The sequence below is a fragment of the Theropithecus gelada genome, chromosome 11 (assembly GCF_003255815.1).
Source record: "Theropithecus gelada isolate Dixy chromosome 11, Tgel_1.0, whole genome shotgun sequence".
NCBI classification, from domain to species: Eukaryota; Metazoa; Chordata; class Mammalia; order Primates; family Cercopithecidae; genus Theropithecus; species Theropithecus gelada.
Window position 1 is genome coordinate 31,439,449 of NC_037679.1, and position 17,372 is coordinate 31,456,820.

The window sequence follows — 17,372 nt, forward strand, 5'->3', positions numbered from 1 at the left end:
TCAAACTCGGCAGTGGCTTTCAACTCCTCAGCGCCACATGTCCAGTCTTCATATGAGAGGTCAAGGCTCTCTGACCTCTGCCACCTTCCACTCCCGGGCCAGTGCCTTCCCCTTCCTCCTTCCAGTCTCTTCTTTATGTTTATTGGCTCTTGAATGTGAATCTGGGCGTTAGTTCCCTGTTTCTGTTAGATTTTCATGTGTATTTATTTCCCTTTTGCTTAGGAAAAAGAATGTTATCTTCTGAATTTTAAATAAGACTAATACCCCTGGGCTTTTAGTTTCTTGTTTACAACATCCTTTCCTCTTCGTGTCAACCTGCTCCTTTTTCCCTGGCTTGTTCTGTTTTCCTGATTTGTAGGAAGAACCCCCAAATCAAATTATATTCACATAGGTGAATTAATTCAGCTTTACTGGCTGCAATTCAGTGCATTGTTGTGTTGAATTATTAAAGAGGGGGACTAGTTTTTCAGTTATAGGCAAAAGGAAAAGTAAATGTATTGTTATAGTGGTATTTTAAAGCTATGAAATAATTACTATGTCTTCCAAAGTTTCTAATGTACTCTTGCAGCGTAAAATTTTCTCAGAGAATAGCTCTGGCAAGTCAGAAGGTTTATTTAACTTAAAGTACCAAATTACAAATGTCAAATTAGAGAAAATGTTATTTAAGTCTTTAACAGGTGCACTACTGTTGTAAATGTTTTTTTCTTTTTCTTGGCTGTGTGGTGTAACTATACACTGTTTTACATAATTATATAACAACTACCACAAGTCATTTTTAAACAACAGATAATTAATACAGTCTAGAAGAAAGGCTTTAGACAGAGAGATTTAGTTTCATTCCCTTGAAAGCGAATCGATGACTAGAAAATCTCTTCAAATTCTTAACCAACAAAATCAGAATTTATTGCTAACTCCAGGTAGTTTATGATGATAAACTTAAGGTACATTAAATTATTAGAAGAAAGTCTCTAAATTTATTTTGTAGATTTCATAATAATTCTGACAACTGAATGTGTCTTTTTTATGATTTTGCATCATATTGTGATTATATATGTATTTTTACCTTTCTTTCGAAAATTTTAGTACAATGAAAGGTAGAACTTTATATGTAATAATTTGAATAATTGCTCATCTTTACTTTCATGGGACTCTGACCTTGTTCCTCTGAGTCACCATCTCTTTAGGTAAAACTTTTCTGAAGAGCGCATGTAAATTAGATCCACTTTGTTATTCTAAATTATAGGACCATGTTATTGTGTCTCCCCCAGTGGACTACAAGCTTCTTGAAAGAAGGGAGCTTTTGTCTTTTGCTTACCTTTGAACACTCAGCATGTGAATAGTGACCTGACCCTTAATAGACCCTTATTAACTATTAACTGAATAAATAAATTAACTGAAAAATCCCGTTGATGAAATCCTTAAACAGTCTTTGATGTTCTTTTTCTAAATTGCACAACTATGAGATATAATTAATTCAAATCTATCTGAAGTTCTCTTCCATTTTGACACTTTTCCTAAAGAATATTCTACCCTAATAGTGTTGAGTATCTGGCACCAGCGCTGTGTTTCCTACCCTTGTGTGCACAGCCGGCATTTCACGGATTACAGCACTTTTTTCTGCCAAGTCCAGATATGGTCTCAGGATTCTTCCCAACATGTCCTCTAGGCAGCCACCCACATTGTCAGGATAGCTGAAACTTTATTGCCATCTTTGACTTGTGGGAAAGTGAGATGACCAATGGGATTGACGATATCTGCCTTTAGTATGTTTTTCCTTTCAATGATAAAAATACTTAAAATTCTGTAAAGAGGTGAAATAAACATATTTATAGCGAATTCATGAAATTACAGAGTAAAGGCTGCTAGATCCCATAGAAACACCAATAGGAGCTCCCAGTTTGTTCTAAGTGATCAAAAATTTGTAGTCCTCCACCTTAGCTCATTACTATGATGTAGTACCACCAGGGTGAAGTCATAAGTGTATTTTTCCACAGCCAGCTTCTGTTTTGTATTGGTTACTACTACAGTGATTTCTGTTCAATCAGTACCAAGTTCATGGCCAATCAGGAAAGCAAAGAAGAATACACAGGAGTAAAGGATGGGGAAAGGTAACTGAGCAGTTGGTTTGTGTTTTCAAAGGAAATAAAAAAATGTAAAGGAGTAAAACTGTGTCAGGAAAAAAAAAAAAAACCCTTTTCATTATTTTCTCTTCAAAATAAATGCAGACTAGATGAGAAGAGTTTTGACATGTTTGTATGACACACCAACCTCTCATACATAATATAATAAATAGATAATGATAAACTATAGCCCCTGGAAGGAACTTTGAGCTGAGACCCAGAGAAGTTAATGACTCTTACAACTGCACAGTAGTTATGGGAAGTTGACCCTCCAGTCCCTGCATTTCCTAGTGTAATGTCCTTTCCACTGGACTAAATGTTCATAGAGTTTGGTTCATATTGGTTATTGGAAAAAGCTCTGCAGAGGAAGAGATAAAACCTAGTAAGCTATTTACAGTTTCAGAGCTGGGCTCTTACCATGGAATGTCAGAAAATGCTGCAAATAAGCAGGTGTAATAAAATTATATTTTATTACTTTTGAGTAATAGCTATGTTTATGAAGATTTACTCTCCGTGTTATGATTAAGTGGGACCTACTTACTCTAAAAGAAGAAAACAACTGTGATTTTTTCACAGTATAAAGTGAATTATTCTACAAAATTCACTTGATTAACCATACAGTAATTACTCAGTTTGCAAAATATTTTGTACTTTTCTCCCACTTGTTCAACTGGGTCTCATGTGTTCCAGCAGGTCACTGGAGTGAGATACTGGAGTACAGATAAGGTGAATGATTGTTTTTAAGTAAAAATGCGACTACAATTGGCTTTACTTGGTAACTAAAGGACATGTTCAACAGAGTGTTAGGACTGATTGAATAAATCCATCTATTTCTCTGCATCCCTACTGCCATCTCTCCATTCCAAACCACTGTTATCTTTCACCCGGACTTCTACAATAGTCTAACTCATGTCCTTTTATTTGTTTCTGTTTCCTCCTAATCCATCATCTTCACTGCAGCTAATATAGACTGCTAAAACCTGATTCCGATCATGTCATTTTATGGCTTAAAATCTTTAAGTGACTTGCTTGTGCTGACGATATTAAATTCATATTTTGCAATTCGGTTTACAGACACTTGTGTAATATGTTTTGTAGCTTCTCTTTGCTTCTCCAGTGTCACCTATCACTATATATCTCCTCACTTTTCTAATTAGTCTTTCTGCCTGCAGTTTTAACAGGCAGCTTTCTGTACCTCAGTTCACCTAGTATAGGTTGCTGTGGTTTTTCTGAAATATGAAACTAATTTTATCATGTTCTGGCTTAATATCCTCCTATGAATTCCCACACTTTTTAAAAATTCATTATTATTATTATTTTTTGAGATGGAGTCTTGCTCTGTCACCAAGGCTGGAATGCAATGGCATGATCTTGGCTCACTGCCACCTCTGCCTCCAGGGTTCATGCAATTATTCTGTCTCAGCCTTTCAGGTAGCTGGGATTACAGGCATGCACCACCACACCCAGCTAATTTTCATATTTTTAGTAGAGACAGGGTTTCCCCGTGTTGGCCGGGCTGGTCTCAAAATCCTGACCTCAAGTGGTCTACCTGCCTCGGCCTCCCAAATTGCTGGGACTACAGACGTGAGCCACGCACCCGGCCAATTCCCACACATTTTAAAATAACACCCCAGTATTCAGTAATCCCTTTAAGGTCATTTACTATTTGGTCAGAACCGTTGCCATAGTACATATTGTTACCATCGTCTGGGATATCATCCTCCTCTTGGTAGCTTCCTATGTCCAGCTCATCTTTCAAGATTCAGCTGAAACTTCCCCTCCTCTGAGATGGGTCCTTATTACATACTTCATACTTCCTTAGGACCTATACATACCTATGAAACTCATTCATTTGCTCATTTATTCATCAAAGTTGTATGTACTAGGCATTTGAGAGGCAAACTGAACAAAATATTTCGACTCACAAAACCGGCTCTTTCATGTGGCTTGAGCTAGTGGATAAAAATCTTTGCCCTCATACAATGTACATTCTGAAAAAATGGTAGCAGGAAGTAAAATGAATAAATAAAACATATTTTCCTAAACGGTGATAAGTGTTTCAGAAAACAATAAAGCAAGAAAAGGAGATAGACGGTCCTGGGGTCAGAGGGAAGGATTTTCAGAAAGTGTGGGATTTGGACAAATATCTAAAGAAGATGGAGGAACTAACCATGGGGCTATCTAGGGGAAAACTCCAAATCCTCGATCGAGAATCTCTCTGGTATGTTTGAGGAGTGACAAGGAAGCTAGTGTTATGGGTGGATTGAAGTTAGTGTGCAGCAAAGTGCTAGAATATGAATCCGGAGAGCTAGAAGGGACTAGATTAGTATAGGACATTTGGGGCCCTTGTAAAACCCTGGACTTCTACTGTGAGGGGAGAAGCCACTGAAGGAGGAAAAGTGGAAGAGTGCATGATTTGATGCTCATTTTAACAAGAAAGTTTTGATTGCTGTATACATAACAGCTTGAAGGGAGCAAGGGATGAGGCATCAGTAGGAAAATAAAGCAGTCGTTCAGGCAAGAAATGGAGAGGCTTGGACCAGGGTGGTAGTAGTGGGGTTGTGAGAATTGGTTGGATTCTGGATGTATTTTTAAAGGTAGAGCTTAGGATATGCTGACTAATTGAACATGGAGTGTGAGAGTAAGAGGGAAAACAAGGATGATGAACATACAGGGGTTGGGAGTGGACAGCTGGATAGAAGGATAGAATTACCATTAACTGAGGTGGGAAAGATTTTAGAAGGAGAAGAGGTGTGTGTGTGTGTGTGTGTGTGTGATAACAGGAGTTTGGTTTTAGACCTGTTAAGTTTGAGATGCTTGTTAGATCTCTAAGTAGAAATGTCAATGTCAAGTGGACAGTTGAATTAATGCATTTGGAAGTCTGGAATAACTGGATACACTTTTGGCATCTACATGATATTTATTGCCATGAGACTAGATGTTATCACCAAGGAACTGAGTGTAGCGGAAAAGTGAAGAGATCTGTGTATTGAAACTTGGGAACCCTCCAACGTTTATCAGTGATTGGGATGAGTAGAAGGAGGAATTGGGCAGGAGACTGAGGAGTGGCAGTGAGATAGATAGAAAAGTAAGAGAAGTGAATAAAATGCTTTAAGGACAGGAAGTGATCTATCAGCTGTGCAAATGCTGCTGACAGCTGAAGCATGTTGAAGACTGAGAACTGACTGTTGGATTTGGTATCTTGAGGCCATTAGTGATCTTTATGTGAACAGTTCTGGTAGAGTAGTGGGAACGAAAGCCTTGTTGTGAAATGCATTCAAGGAAGACTAGAAAAAGGGAGTATAAATAGGTGAAAGCCTTACTTGCACTGATAGTCTCAGGTTGTAAGTATTCTCAGATGTGTTTTGGTTTGGCTGTTAACTGACATGTTCACCTTGGCTATACAGGAAACTCTTTCAAGGAGCATTATCTGGAAACCATAGCTGGAGGAACTGTGATCAAGAAAGCATAGATTGGTGATGTGGAAGATAAAGGGGGGTATTTGGGGAATTATGCCTTTGAAAAGGCAAGAGGAGATTAAATGTGAAGAGCTTAGCCTTGGATAGGAGCTTAGTCAGTTCATCCTTTGTAATGGGAGGGAAGAGAGGGCACATTGTTGTATTTCTCACATTGTATTTTTGTTGTTAATTTATTTGTTTGTTTTTCCACATATTATGAACCTCTTAAGAGCAGTAAGTATAAATGTCTTGCTCATTGTACAGTAGGAATTTTACTGTTCTATTTCTATTCCCTAGTACAATGTCTGGTGCACAGCAGGTACACAATAAAGGTTTGAATGAGCAAATGAAGACACTGTGCTAAACATGTATATGTTTTATCTTCTTGCTTAAATTGGATCATTTCTGTCAAATCTTGACAACCAGATTAATTTAATTGTGTTTCTCTTGTCTGGGTGTACAGATAGCTTGACTAACTGGTAAGATTGATTGATAGGAATGGCTGTGTTTCCGCCAAAAACAGGGAAGCATCCTGAGTAAAACCAGTGACATTTGCTGTATCATTTTAGAGTAGTTCCAGTTATGGTTTTAACATGAATCTACTAGATACTTTATGTAGAATCTTTTGAAAGCTATCCATTCTTCCCCAGTATCCATTTTACATTTATATTTTACCATTCATATGGCAGGTATCATTATCTGTGGTCACAATGTAACTTAATAAATGAGAAGGTCTTTGAGAATGGTGATTGCATCTTCATTGCTTTTTATCTCAATAATGCATGCCTTCGTCATTGCTAAATTACATATGCTTAGTCCAGGCCCTGATACAAGGTGGGTGCCAAATAAATATTTGTTGAATGAATGAATGCACAATTAATGAAAACTGTCTCTTGTGAATGTTGTTGGTGCATAGACAGACTAGATCCCTTTTCCTGTTTGGTATGCATATCTTCTAGCTCCCACTGCTTTGCTCCTAACAGCTCACACAGGACATCTTCTCCAAAGGACTATCTCTGGGCAGTGAGACCTGCATCATCAAGATGCTCAAGAACCAGAAGTGCCTGGGGTTTTATGTCTTCCCCTTGGTAACCAGTAGCCAGTGACAAGGTGCAAGAGTATGGATGTCTAGTTCTCTTGCCCCAAGGCAGTGTGAACTCGCCAGTGTAATTCACACTCCAGAGCTCCTGTGGATCAGGCTGAGTCCAGGACTTCACCTGAAATTGCACCCTTACTTGGTTTATTATACTCCATCTTCTTGCTTCCCCCATTCTCCTGTAAGTTTCTCCTTAGAGCACTTCTTTATTAAATCACTTGTACATTCATCTTTTTTTAAAGGTCTGCTTCCTAGGAACTTTACTTCAGATATTGCATATTTATTCACAGTTATTGTCAGGGGTAGGGGATCCTAACCACTGCCTTCTTAAGAGTGTCAAGTTCTGCTGTTGCAGGTAGTCTTCCTGATAGTTTTTGGTTTTTTAATACTGCCAGCCCAAATTGTTGGTGACTGTAGACTAAATTTGATGTTTTATTTAGTTGTTGGTAGGAAAGTAGCTTCACAATTTCAGTAAATAATTGTTATAGAATTTAGTAAATAACTTAGTGCATTACAAGTCTTTCGAACATACAGTCAGAATGTGTTTTCCTTGACTTTATACTCTTTTTAATTACACACATTTCTGTTCTCTCTCCTTAGGCAGAGATAATAGTTAATCATATAATCAATTTTTATTATAAATCATAATAAATGATGTATAACATGTACAGCTTTTTTTGTTTTTTAATTGAATGTAAATATTTAATGAGTACAACTTTCTTTTTTTATTGAATGTAAGTATTCACTTCTGTATTCTGAGTAAACACTTTTTTTTAGGTATTTGAAAATACCACAAATTCCCTTATCTGTAAAATGGGATTGGAAGTAATGTGTTTTAGAACTGAAAGCACTTTAGCAGCCAGCTGGTGGCCAACACTTTCATTTTATAAATGAGAACATTTGAGACCCAAAGAAATTAACTAATTTGTTCAATATCACCCACCTTGGTTAGTGGCAGAGTAGGACTAAAATCCATCTCCCAAGCCACTGTACTCTCAACTGCTCCACAAAATACATATTTCTTATTCATAGAATTGATATGAGGATTAGGGACCACATCTGTGAAAAATAGATTTAGCCTTTGGAAAGAAAGATGCTAGATAGCTTTATGAAAGCTTTATGAAAACTAATCTCATTTTAACCTTTTCTATACAATTGTTAGTTTTGTTCAGTTTTACGTTACTTGCTTTAGGCTTTTTTTTTTTTTTTTTTGCCAAGGACTAGATAATATACAATGCTTACTTTAAAAATCAGTATTAAGTATCTGGATTGTGTTAGAAATATGAATTACTCTACTGAGTTTGAAGCCAGGAGCAGTTGCAGACAGCCTTCCAGAATGGTGATTGCTTGTATACATGAAAACTTTTCTATCCTTACTTTGCATATTGGGAATAAATATAGTTGATTCCAAAGAAAAAAAGGAAGCATAAATTACAGATATATATTCTCAGTCTGATAATACTTCGGAAGCTTGATATAACCTGTCTTTAACAAACCATGAATTTTTTCTCCTGCCAAGCCACCATATCCTGGCTACTTTCAGCATAGTCAGGGTCCCATTATACTAATCCACTGTACCTTCCTATCTCTAGCAAGCACATGTAAGTGATAACGTTGAATATTTATTTTGATGCAAAGTGTGTAAATCTTCTCAATGTCATCTTGTAAAGCGAGGAAATTGTGACTTGCTCTACTTGGTTACTTCAATGACTTCAATTGTTTAAGTTTGGTCCTTTCAGCCCCAGTGTGCTTTGATGTAGCGTATGAACAAGAATCCTGTTTAAATTTTGTAGTATTCTAAGTGATTTGTGTAGATTTGTATTTGCAGGGAAGATAAAACTCAAGCGCTAAAAGGCTAAAGTAACTTTTATATATATTTTTAATTAGGTACGATTATATGCAAGACCTGATGCTATCAGAAGAGGATCCGGGGACTATGCTCTCCATATAACAAAGAGATTAATAGAATTTTATGAAGACTACTTTAAAGTGCCCTATTCCTTGCCAAAACTAGGTAAGAATTTTCTTGGTTATTTTATTGGAAGGGCTCCTTGAAAGTGGAATTTCTTCTTCATGTGTTTATTTGGGCCATCCAGAAGCATGAACATTCTGAGATTTATATTTTTAGAGAAGATAAGTGTAAAATAATTTCTTTTGAAGAGGTAAAATAAGATTTAGTGTTTCTGGAGTCTTGCCAAGAAGTGCTCATAGGAATTAAGAAAGGCATTATGTTAGTTTAGGATTCCAAGAGACAAGCCAAATAGCTATAATTTGTTGAATATGTACTATGGAGGGGTGCTTGCCAACATCATATTTAATCAGTAAAACTACCATGGGGGTAGGTACAACTAGAACATTTTCCATATAAGGGAGTTGAGACCCAGGGAATTTTCCATTCATCTAGACAGCCAGTAAGTGAAGGGGTTGGGATTTCAAACTAGGTCTTGATGACTCCCCAAACAACTCACTATTTTATCTGGAGAAGACATTCATTGATTTGTTTCTCTTTCCAAATTTTCACATGTCAGACCTCGATGTATGTTATCCCTTAGATTATTTTTGTTCAGTCATATATCTAGTATAATGTTATAGTAAATAGAATACAAATAAAAGAGAAGAGAAACTTGGTAATAATGGAGATTGTATTCTCTGTGAATGTTCTTATATTTCTTTCTTTTACAAAGAGAATGCACTCAGTAATTGTCGGTCAAATGCATAAATGAATTAATTGGTTTTCTGAATTTCAATGAGGCTGCTGTTTTTGCCAGGGAGTGAACAATACTTTCCAGGAAGTTAGAAGGGTACCTACATGCATTAGAACTGTGGAAATTATTTTTCCTTCCCAGAAAACCTGTTTTGAAATATTACATCACAACAGTCCTTTGTTCCCCTCTCATCTCTCCTCTTCCCTTATCTTCCCCAAGAGCATTTTTGATCAGATTCCACATTAAAGGTATTTCTCAATGGCAAGAATAAAGTGCTTACTTGATCAAAAGTTTTTGTGTTTGAACCACAGGTTCCCCTCCATGGAGAACCGGGCCGCTTTCATTAAAGTACTTGCCTGCTGTGTAGCTTTATTGGTCTTGCAATGAGTAGTTGTTAGTTCAGAAAGTTAAGAGAATAGTTGATATTGTTATCAATGGGCCTGACATACAATTTTTATGAGTGATATTACAAAATTCTGAGATCTTTTTGAAATATGTGCTTTTAGAATTCATAGACAAAATTTTATTTTAAACAGGATCAATGTTTTGTTTTGTTCTGTTTTCCTTCTCTTTTCTCCCTGTATACCAACTTCCCTGTTAGAACCTGTTACACTGAAATCTCCCTGGTGGTCACCCAAGGCAGAAAGGAATACTTGACCTCATTTGCATGGAAGGTGGCACTGTTATCTACTCCAGGTATAACTGGCTGGGAACTTCCCAGCTTGACCCTAATGTAAAATTCACAAGTGCTTATATTGCAAGTTCAGCAAGAGAAATAAAATGTGGATCTTTATTTGTCCCCTTCAGACCAGTAATTAGCAGAGGAACTCAATGTATAATGTCAGGGGGTTCCATGTAACCATCAGCTTGCGCAGGAAGCATTTCTGTTCCTCTATTTCACTCACAATTGAACCATGCAGCCTTTCATCTGTAGAAAAGAGCTTTGTTCATCATTACCACTTCTTGTTAAGCTACCTTATGGTGTATATAACTGAATGACTTGACTTATCCCAGCATACTTCCTTTTATGTATCTAGGGGAGTTACCATAGCCCATGGTGCTTTGTAAAATTTCTCTTAAAGTTCTACTTATTTTATATATCTACAGATATTTAGATCTATGTTAATGGATTTATAAATATGCTTTGTAAATACCCCTTACATAAAAACCCGTAAGCACATATGCATTTTGACAAGTGCCTACTTTCCATTATACATTATGAATCATATTTTAAATAAATTCTATGGAAACCAGTTTAGTCTTTGTTGGTGATGCATATGGATGTATCCTAGATATCAGCTGAGGCTGCCTTGACCCTTCATATCTAAGATGGTTTTTGAGACCTATTCAACTCTTTCTGCATGCCCTAATTTGTTCTATAAGCATTTATTGATTGCCTACCATGGACATTTTTCTATGGGAAGCAGATATACCAGTGAATGAAAAAGGCAAAATTCTTCTCTCTTCTGGGGCTTACATTCTTTTAGATGAATATAGACATTAAAGCAATTAGTAACATTTATAGCATATCAGATTGGAGATGCATGCCATTAAAAATAAAGCTAGAACAGAGGGATAGGAAGCATGGGGGACAGATTGGACATGGGAAAGGGGATGAGTTTTTAAAATGGGCAATCATGGAAGGCTTCATTGGGAAGATGGCTTTTAAGTGAAGGACTAAACTCAGCAGATACCATGGGGCAAAAACTACAGGCAGAGGGAAAAAAGTGCCTAGATATTGAGGTGAAAGTTTTCCTGGTATTTTTGAGGAACAACAAAGATGCAAGTGTGACAGGAGCAGAGTGAGTAAAGGGGTGAGAAGTAGATGATATGGTCAAGGAGGAATGGGTAGGTGGCAGATCATGGACCACCAGCAGGCTGCAGCTCCCTCCCTCCCTCTTTTCCTCCCTCCCTCCCTCCCTTCTTTCCTTCCTTCCTTCCTTCCTTCCTTCCTTCCTTCCTTCCTTCCTTCCTTCCTTCCTTCCTTCCTTCCTTCCCTCCCTCCCTCCCTCCCTCCTTCCCTCCCTCTCCTCCCTCTCTCTCCTCTCTCTTTCTTTCTTTCTTTCTCTCTTTCTTTCTTTCTTTCTTTCTTTCTTTCTTTCTTTCTTTCTTTCTTTCTTTCTTTCTTTCTTTCTTTCTTTCTCTCTCTCTCTCTTTCTTTCTCTCTCTCTCTTTCTTCTTTATTGTTTTGTGAGATGGAAATCTATGGGTCCGTTTTAAGCAGAGGCATTATATAATAATCTGATTAATGTTGTAAAGGGTCATTCTGTGGCTAAAATGAGAATACACTGTAAGGCAATGATTCTCAATTGTGGGACAACTTTGTCCCTCAGATGCATTTGGTAATATCTGGAGACATTTTTGTTTATTACAACTTGGGAGGTGAGTACAGTGTGTGCTACTAGCAGTTAGTTGGTAGAGGCCCGGTGGATACTGCTAACCATCCTACAATGCACCGAATAGCTCTTCACAACAGTTATTTAGCCCAAAATATCAATACTACCAATGTTGAAAGAACCTGCTGTAAGAGGACATGACAGAGGCGTGACAACTAGCTAAGAGGCTATAGCAAAATTCAGACAAAATATGATGGCTGCTTGGATGAGGATGTTAACAGTTAGAGGTCAGAAGTGGTGCCATTCTGGATATATATTGTAAGTAGATACAAAAGCTTTTAATAGTGAATGGAATATGGGATTGTAAGAGAAAGAGAGGCATCCAGGGCAATTCCAAGGCTTTTGGCTTGAGAACTAGGAGAGTGGGAGTGCCTTTTACTGAGACAGAAAGATTGTGGAAGGTGATAATTTTTGAGATTGACCTGTCTATTTAACATTTAGGTAGCACTTTTATGTCTTTAAGAAATCCAGGAATTTGGGTGAGTAATCTGACTAGAGATGTACATTTGCCAGCATATTATGTTGTGTAAAGCTGTGAAGCTGAATGGGACTACCACAGCAGTGAAGGCAGATAGAAAATAGGAGCAAGCGGGCACTGGTCCCATGTTCAGAGGCTGAAGACTCCTAGGAGTCAGAAATGACGACTGAGCGGCAGCATATGGTTGATGTTAAGGGAACCAGGTGTTTGTGGTGTCGGGAACATCAAGTGGAGAAAGCATTTCAAAGAGTAAGTAATACTTTGCATATTGGGAATAAAGATAGTTAATTCCAAAGAAAAAAAAGGAAGCATAAATTATAGATATATATTCTCAGTCTGGTAATATATTCACAGATTTTTTGTGGTTCCTCAAAATCACACACATCTAACTTGTGTTAAATCAAGTTAGATGAGGTCTCAGAATTAACCATTCATTGATGCTAGCAATATGAAGGTCACCGGTGACCTTGACAAAAGCAGTTCTAGAATACAGACTTGACAGGTGTGCTTAAAAGCAAATGGGCATGGGGTTGGGGAAGGGAGACAGTGACTAGAAGCAGTGAGTGAAGATCATCTGTTTGCATTTCTAAAAATGTTCAGTAGGGAGGGTTCTGGGAATGGAGGGAGAGGGAGACGGACCTGTGGTATAACAATATTAACAATACCCACCTCTGAAGAAGAGCTGTTTCTGCTGAAGTGATGGCATTCTTACGTCACAAATTATTCCTGTCCCAAATCATGTCCAGGGAGGTGTGAAATTTGCCTCTTTCATTGGTTTGCATTAGAAAACCAAAAATTGAAATAAATAAATAAATAAATAGGAAGACTCTCCACCAGTTGGCCTGACTTTACTGAGGCTTTGGAGGGAATGTTTGTCTGTGTGAATTTCAGGGTGTTACACTGCAAAACAGACAAACAAGAAAGTACAAACAAAGTCTTAAAACTTAGTATTGGATTCTTCTTCTCTCAAAAGTCGTTTTTCTGTTCTGTCATAAACTCTACAATACATTCTTTCTTCCCGAATTCATTTTTATTTCTGATGTGTAATTAGTTTAAATTTCTCCACTGTGGCCTCATCTCATGCTAGTTCATCTCTAAGGATTTGAATTTCCACCTCAAGTAGTTTATCAGGATAGTTCCCTAAGAGGAATTCTGATTCTTGCTGTTAGGATAATATCTGATTCTTGCTGTTAGGATAATAATTTATTCTCTTTGTTACATAAAGGCTCTCCTTTATCATTGATAAGCCAAAATAAGTAACCAGTGCACACTATGTGAAAATTTGTTTTTAAATCTCTAACTGTGGTAATTAAAACTAAGGTTTGCAGAGATTTTCTATTTCTTGGTATTAAATTGTAATAAGAGGTATAGCACCTACTTAATACAATACAGCAATCCTTTCTATATCTATGCACCGTATTTTCATAAGAACTGTCAGAGGCATGGAGTGTTACTTTAAAAGAAAGTTGTAGACATATAAAAAAATTATCTTTTTTATATCTCAAAAGCATATCGATAAAATGACAACTATTTGTGTTTACGAAATGTGAGCCACTTTTAAGGGCTTTGACCATTCTAACCCATTGAATCTTTTTTTTTTTTTTTTTTTTTTGAGATGGAGTCTGGCTTTGTTGCCCAGGCTAGAGTGCAATGGCATGATCTTGTCTCACTGCAACCTCCGCCTTCCGGGTTCAAGTGATTCTCCTGTCTCAGCCTATCCTGTAGCGGGGACTATAGGCGTGTGCCACCATACCCAGCTAATTTTTGTATTTTTAGTAGAGATGGGGTTTCACTATGTTGGTCAGACTGGTGTTGAACTCCTGACCTCAGGTGAGCCACTGTGCCTGGCCCCCCATTTAATCTTTATTTCAGCTTTTTCTGGTAATTCCTTTTTTTTTCCATTTTCCAGATGAGGAAATTTAGGCACTCAGTGACTAAGTAATATGTTTTGATCACACAGCAGTAAACGTAGATTTGAAATTTAAACCCAGGCTGTCTGGCTCCAAAATCTTGGGATTCTGCTGAAATGGATTCCAGAAATTTAAATAATTCAGAGATTAAAATATAGGTTGCCTTATAAACTCAATGATTTGATTGTTAGAGGAATGATATAACAGCTATTTTTGTTAATTTTTTACTGATATTTTTACTGATGGTCTTTGAAGAGAATTTGAAAACTTAAAAAAGTACATGTGTTATAACTCATAATTGTATTAACCTGAAGACATATGAGTATTGCAAATATGTTTTAATCATACGTGCAGTATAATTAATTAGACGTCGGATAAAATGACTCAGGTTTATATTGTAATATTTTGTTATTCACCCTATTTAGACTTCAGTTAATGACAATGTTCAGTTTCCTTCTACTACTACTCTGTAATTTGTAAATCAATGTTTCAAAAAGGAGTTTGATTGCTTTTTTTCAAGACACCATGCTTTTATGAAGAATTCAGTACTTATTTGGAACAGTGCTATGATTGTAGAGGCAGCTCAGGTGTTTTGTAACTAGAATTTCTGCCCTCAAGGAGATTGTGGTTTTGTTGAGACAATGCAATATTTACAGAAATGAATGAATTAAAGACTCACAAAATATAGAATATAATCAAGCACCAACATTTTGTACAGTAAATATTTAGTATTATGCTAAAAGAGTGGGATCGTTGTACAATGCTGTAGGAATAAAATACACATAAAGAGAAATCTTATTTTTACTTCATGCTGGACCAAAAAATACATGAATTTAATTGGAGAAGAAACGAGAGGAGAGGCCATTTTGAGAATTGTGTAGTAGGAAAGTCCATGAATACCCTAGGATCTATGTATCATGCTGATGGAGTCAACATTTTTCCATAACAGAATAGATAAATTATGGGATAAATTACCCTATTGAGGTTCACAAATAAGAGGCTAGCTTACATGATTCATTTTTGCTTAAAATATAATAAATATATATTTTTATTGTGATGATGATGATTGTAATGATGATGATAATTTACTACTTGCAAATACTAAAGCTTTTTCATCACATATTTGTATTATTAAATTTATATAAAATATTTATAATGATTCTGGACATTTTATCCTCTGTGGTTATGTGTTTTTGTCTTTAGTGAATATGTTTGCAGTTTTTAATTTGAGGTTACACTTATGTAATACTATCTTGATCTTTATCAAATATCTCATAGTTTGAACCTTTTCTTATGTTTTTTAAAGTATGACTTTTCTTGCCTTGTCTTTGATTAGGTAAATACTCAGTTACTATGTATGTGTTTTGTTACTGGCCTAAAGTAATACAGCCTTTTAAAATAAAATCTCTGAGGGTTCTTTATATAGTTTTGTAGTTTGGTCTAATTTTATGTAATGTGAATTAACTCTCAAAATGTTTCCTTCATTGCTTGGTAGATCTTCCTCTATCCCTTTATTTCTCTGCATGTGAGATGGGTCCCCTGAATATAGTACACTGATGGGTCTTGACTCTTTATCCAATTTGCCAGCCTGTGTCTTTTAATTAGAGCATTTAGCCCATTTACATTTCAGGTTAATATTGTTATGTGTGATTTTGATCCTGTCCTTATGATGTTAGCTGGTGATTTTGCTTGTTAGTTGATGCAGTTTCTTCCTAGCATCGATGATCTTTACATTTCAGCATGTTTTCACAGTGGCTGGTACCAGTTGTTCCTTTCCATGTTTAGTACTTCCTTCAGGAGCTCTTGTAGGGCACGTCTGGTGGTGACAAAAATCTCTCAGCATTTGCTTGTCTGTAAAGGATTTTATTTCTCCTTCACTTATGAAACTTAGTTTGGCTGGATATGAAATTCTGGTTTTAAAATTCCTTCCTTTAAGAATGTTGAATATTGGCCCCCACTCTCTTCTGGCTTATAGAGTTTCTGCTGAGAGATCTGCTGTTAGTCTGATGGGCTTCCCTTTGTGGGTAACCCAACCTTCCTCTCTGGCTGCCCTTAATATTTTTTCCTTCATTTCAACCTTGGTGAATCTGACAATTATGTGTCTTGGAGTTGCTCTTCTTGAGGAGGATCTTTGTGGCGTTCACTGTATTTCCTGAATTTGAATGCTGGCCTGCCTTGCTAGGTTGGGGAAGTTCTCCTGGATAATATCCTGCAGAGTGTTTTCCAACTTGGTTCCATTCTCCAAAAATAAAGGGACGGAGGAAGATCTACCAAGCAAATGGAAAACAAAAAAAGGCAGGGGTTGCAATCCTAGTCTCTGATAAAACAGACTTTAAACCAACAAAGATCAAAAGAGACAAAGAAGGCCATTACATAATGGTAACGGAATCAATTCAACAAGAAGAGCTAACTATCCTAAATATATATGCACCCAATACAGGAGCACCCAGATTCACAGAGCAAGTCCTTAGAGACTTACAAGACTTACAAAGAGACTTAGACTTCCACACAATAATAAGGGGAGACTTTAACACCCCACTGTCAACATTGGACATATCAACGAAACAGAAAGTTAACAAAGATATCCAGGAATCGAAATCAGCTCTGCACCAAGTGGACCTAATAGATATCTACAGAACTCTCCACCCAAAATCAACAGAATATACATTCTTCTCAGCACCACATCACACTTATTCCAAAATTGACCACATAGTTGAAAGTAAAGCACTCCTTACCAAATGTAAAAAGAACAGAAATTATAACAGACTGTCTCTCAGACCACAGTGCCATCAAACTAGAACTCAGGATTAAGAAACTCAATCAAAACCGCTCAACTACATGGAAACTGAACAACCTGCTCCTGATTGACTATTGGGTACATAACGAAATGAAGGCAGAAATAAAGATGTTCTTTGAAATCAATGAGAGCAAAGATACAACATAGCAGAATCTCTGGGACACATTTAAAGCAGTGTGTAGAGGGAAATTTATAACACTAAATGCCCACAAGAGAAAGCAGGAAAGATCTGAAATTGACACTCTAACATCACAATTAAAAGAACTTGCGAAGCAAGAGCAAACACATTCAAAAGCTAACAGAAGGCAAGAAATAACTAAGGTCAGAGTAGAACTGAAGGAGTTAGAGACACAGAAAACCCTTCAAAAACTCAATGAATGCAGGAGCTAGTTTTTTGAAAAGATCAGCAAAA

General features: G+C 36.8%; 1 protein-coding gene across 1 annotated transcript in view; it reads left to right on the forward strand.

Moving 5' to 3' along the window:
• TRHDE (thyrotropin releasing hormone degrading enzyme) overlaps positions 1-17,372 on the forward strand; it is a 419,008-nt gene that overhangs the window by 97,716 nt on the left and 303,920 nt on the right. Inside the window, exon 3 of the mRNA XM_025402213.1 lies at positions 8,562-8,688. Coding sequence (XP_025257998.1) covers positions 8,562-8,688 — 127 coding nt within the window. The remainder of the gene's footprint in view (positions 1-8,561; positions 8,689-17,372) is intronic.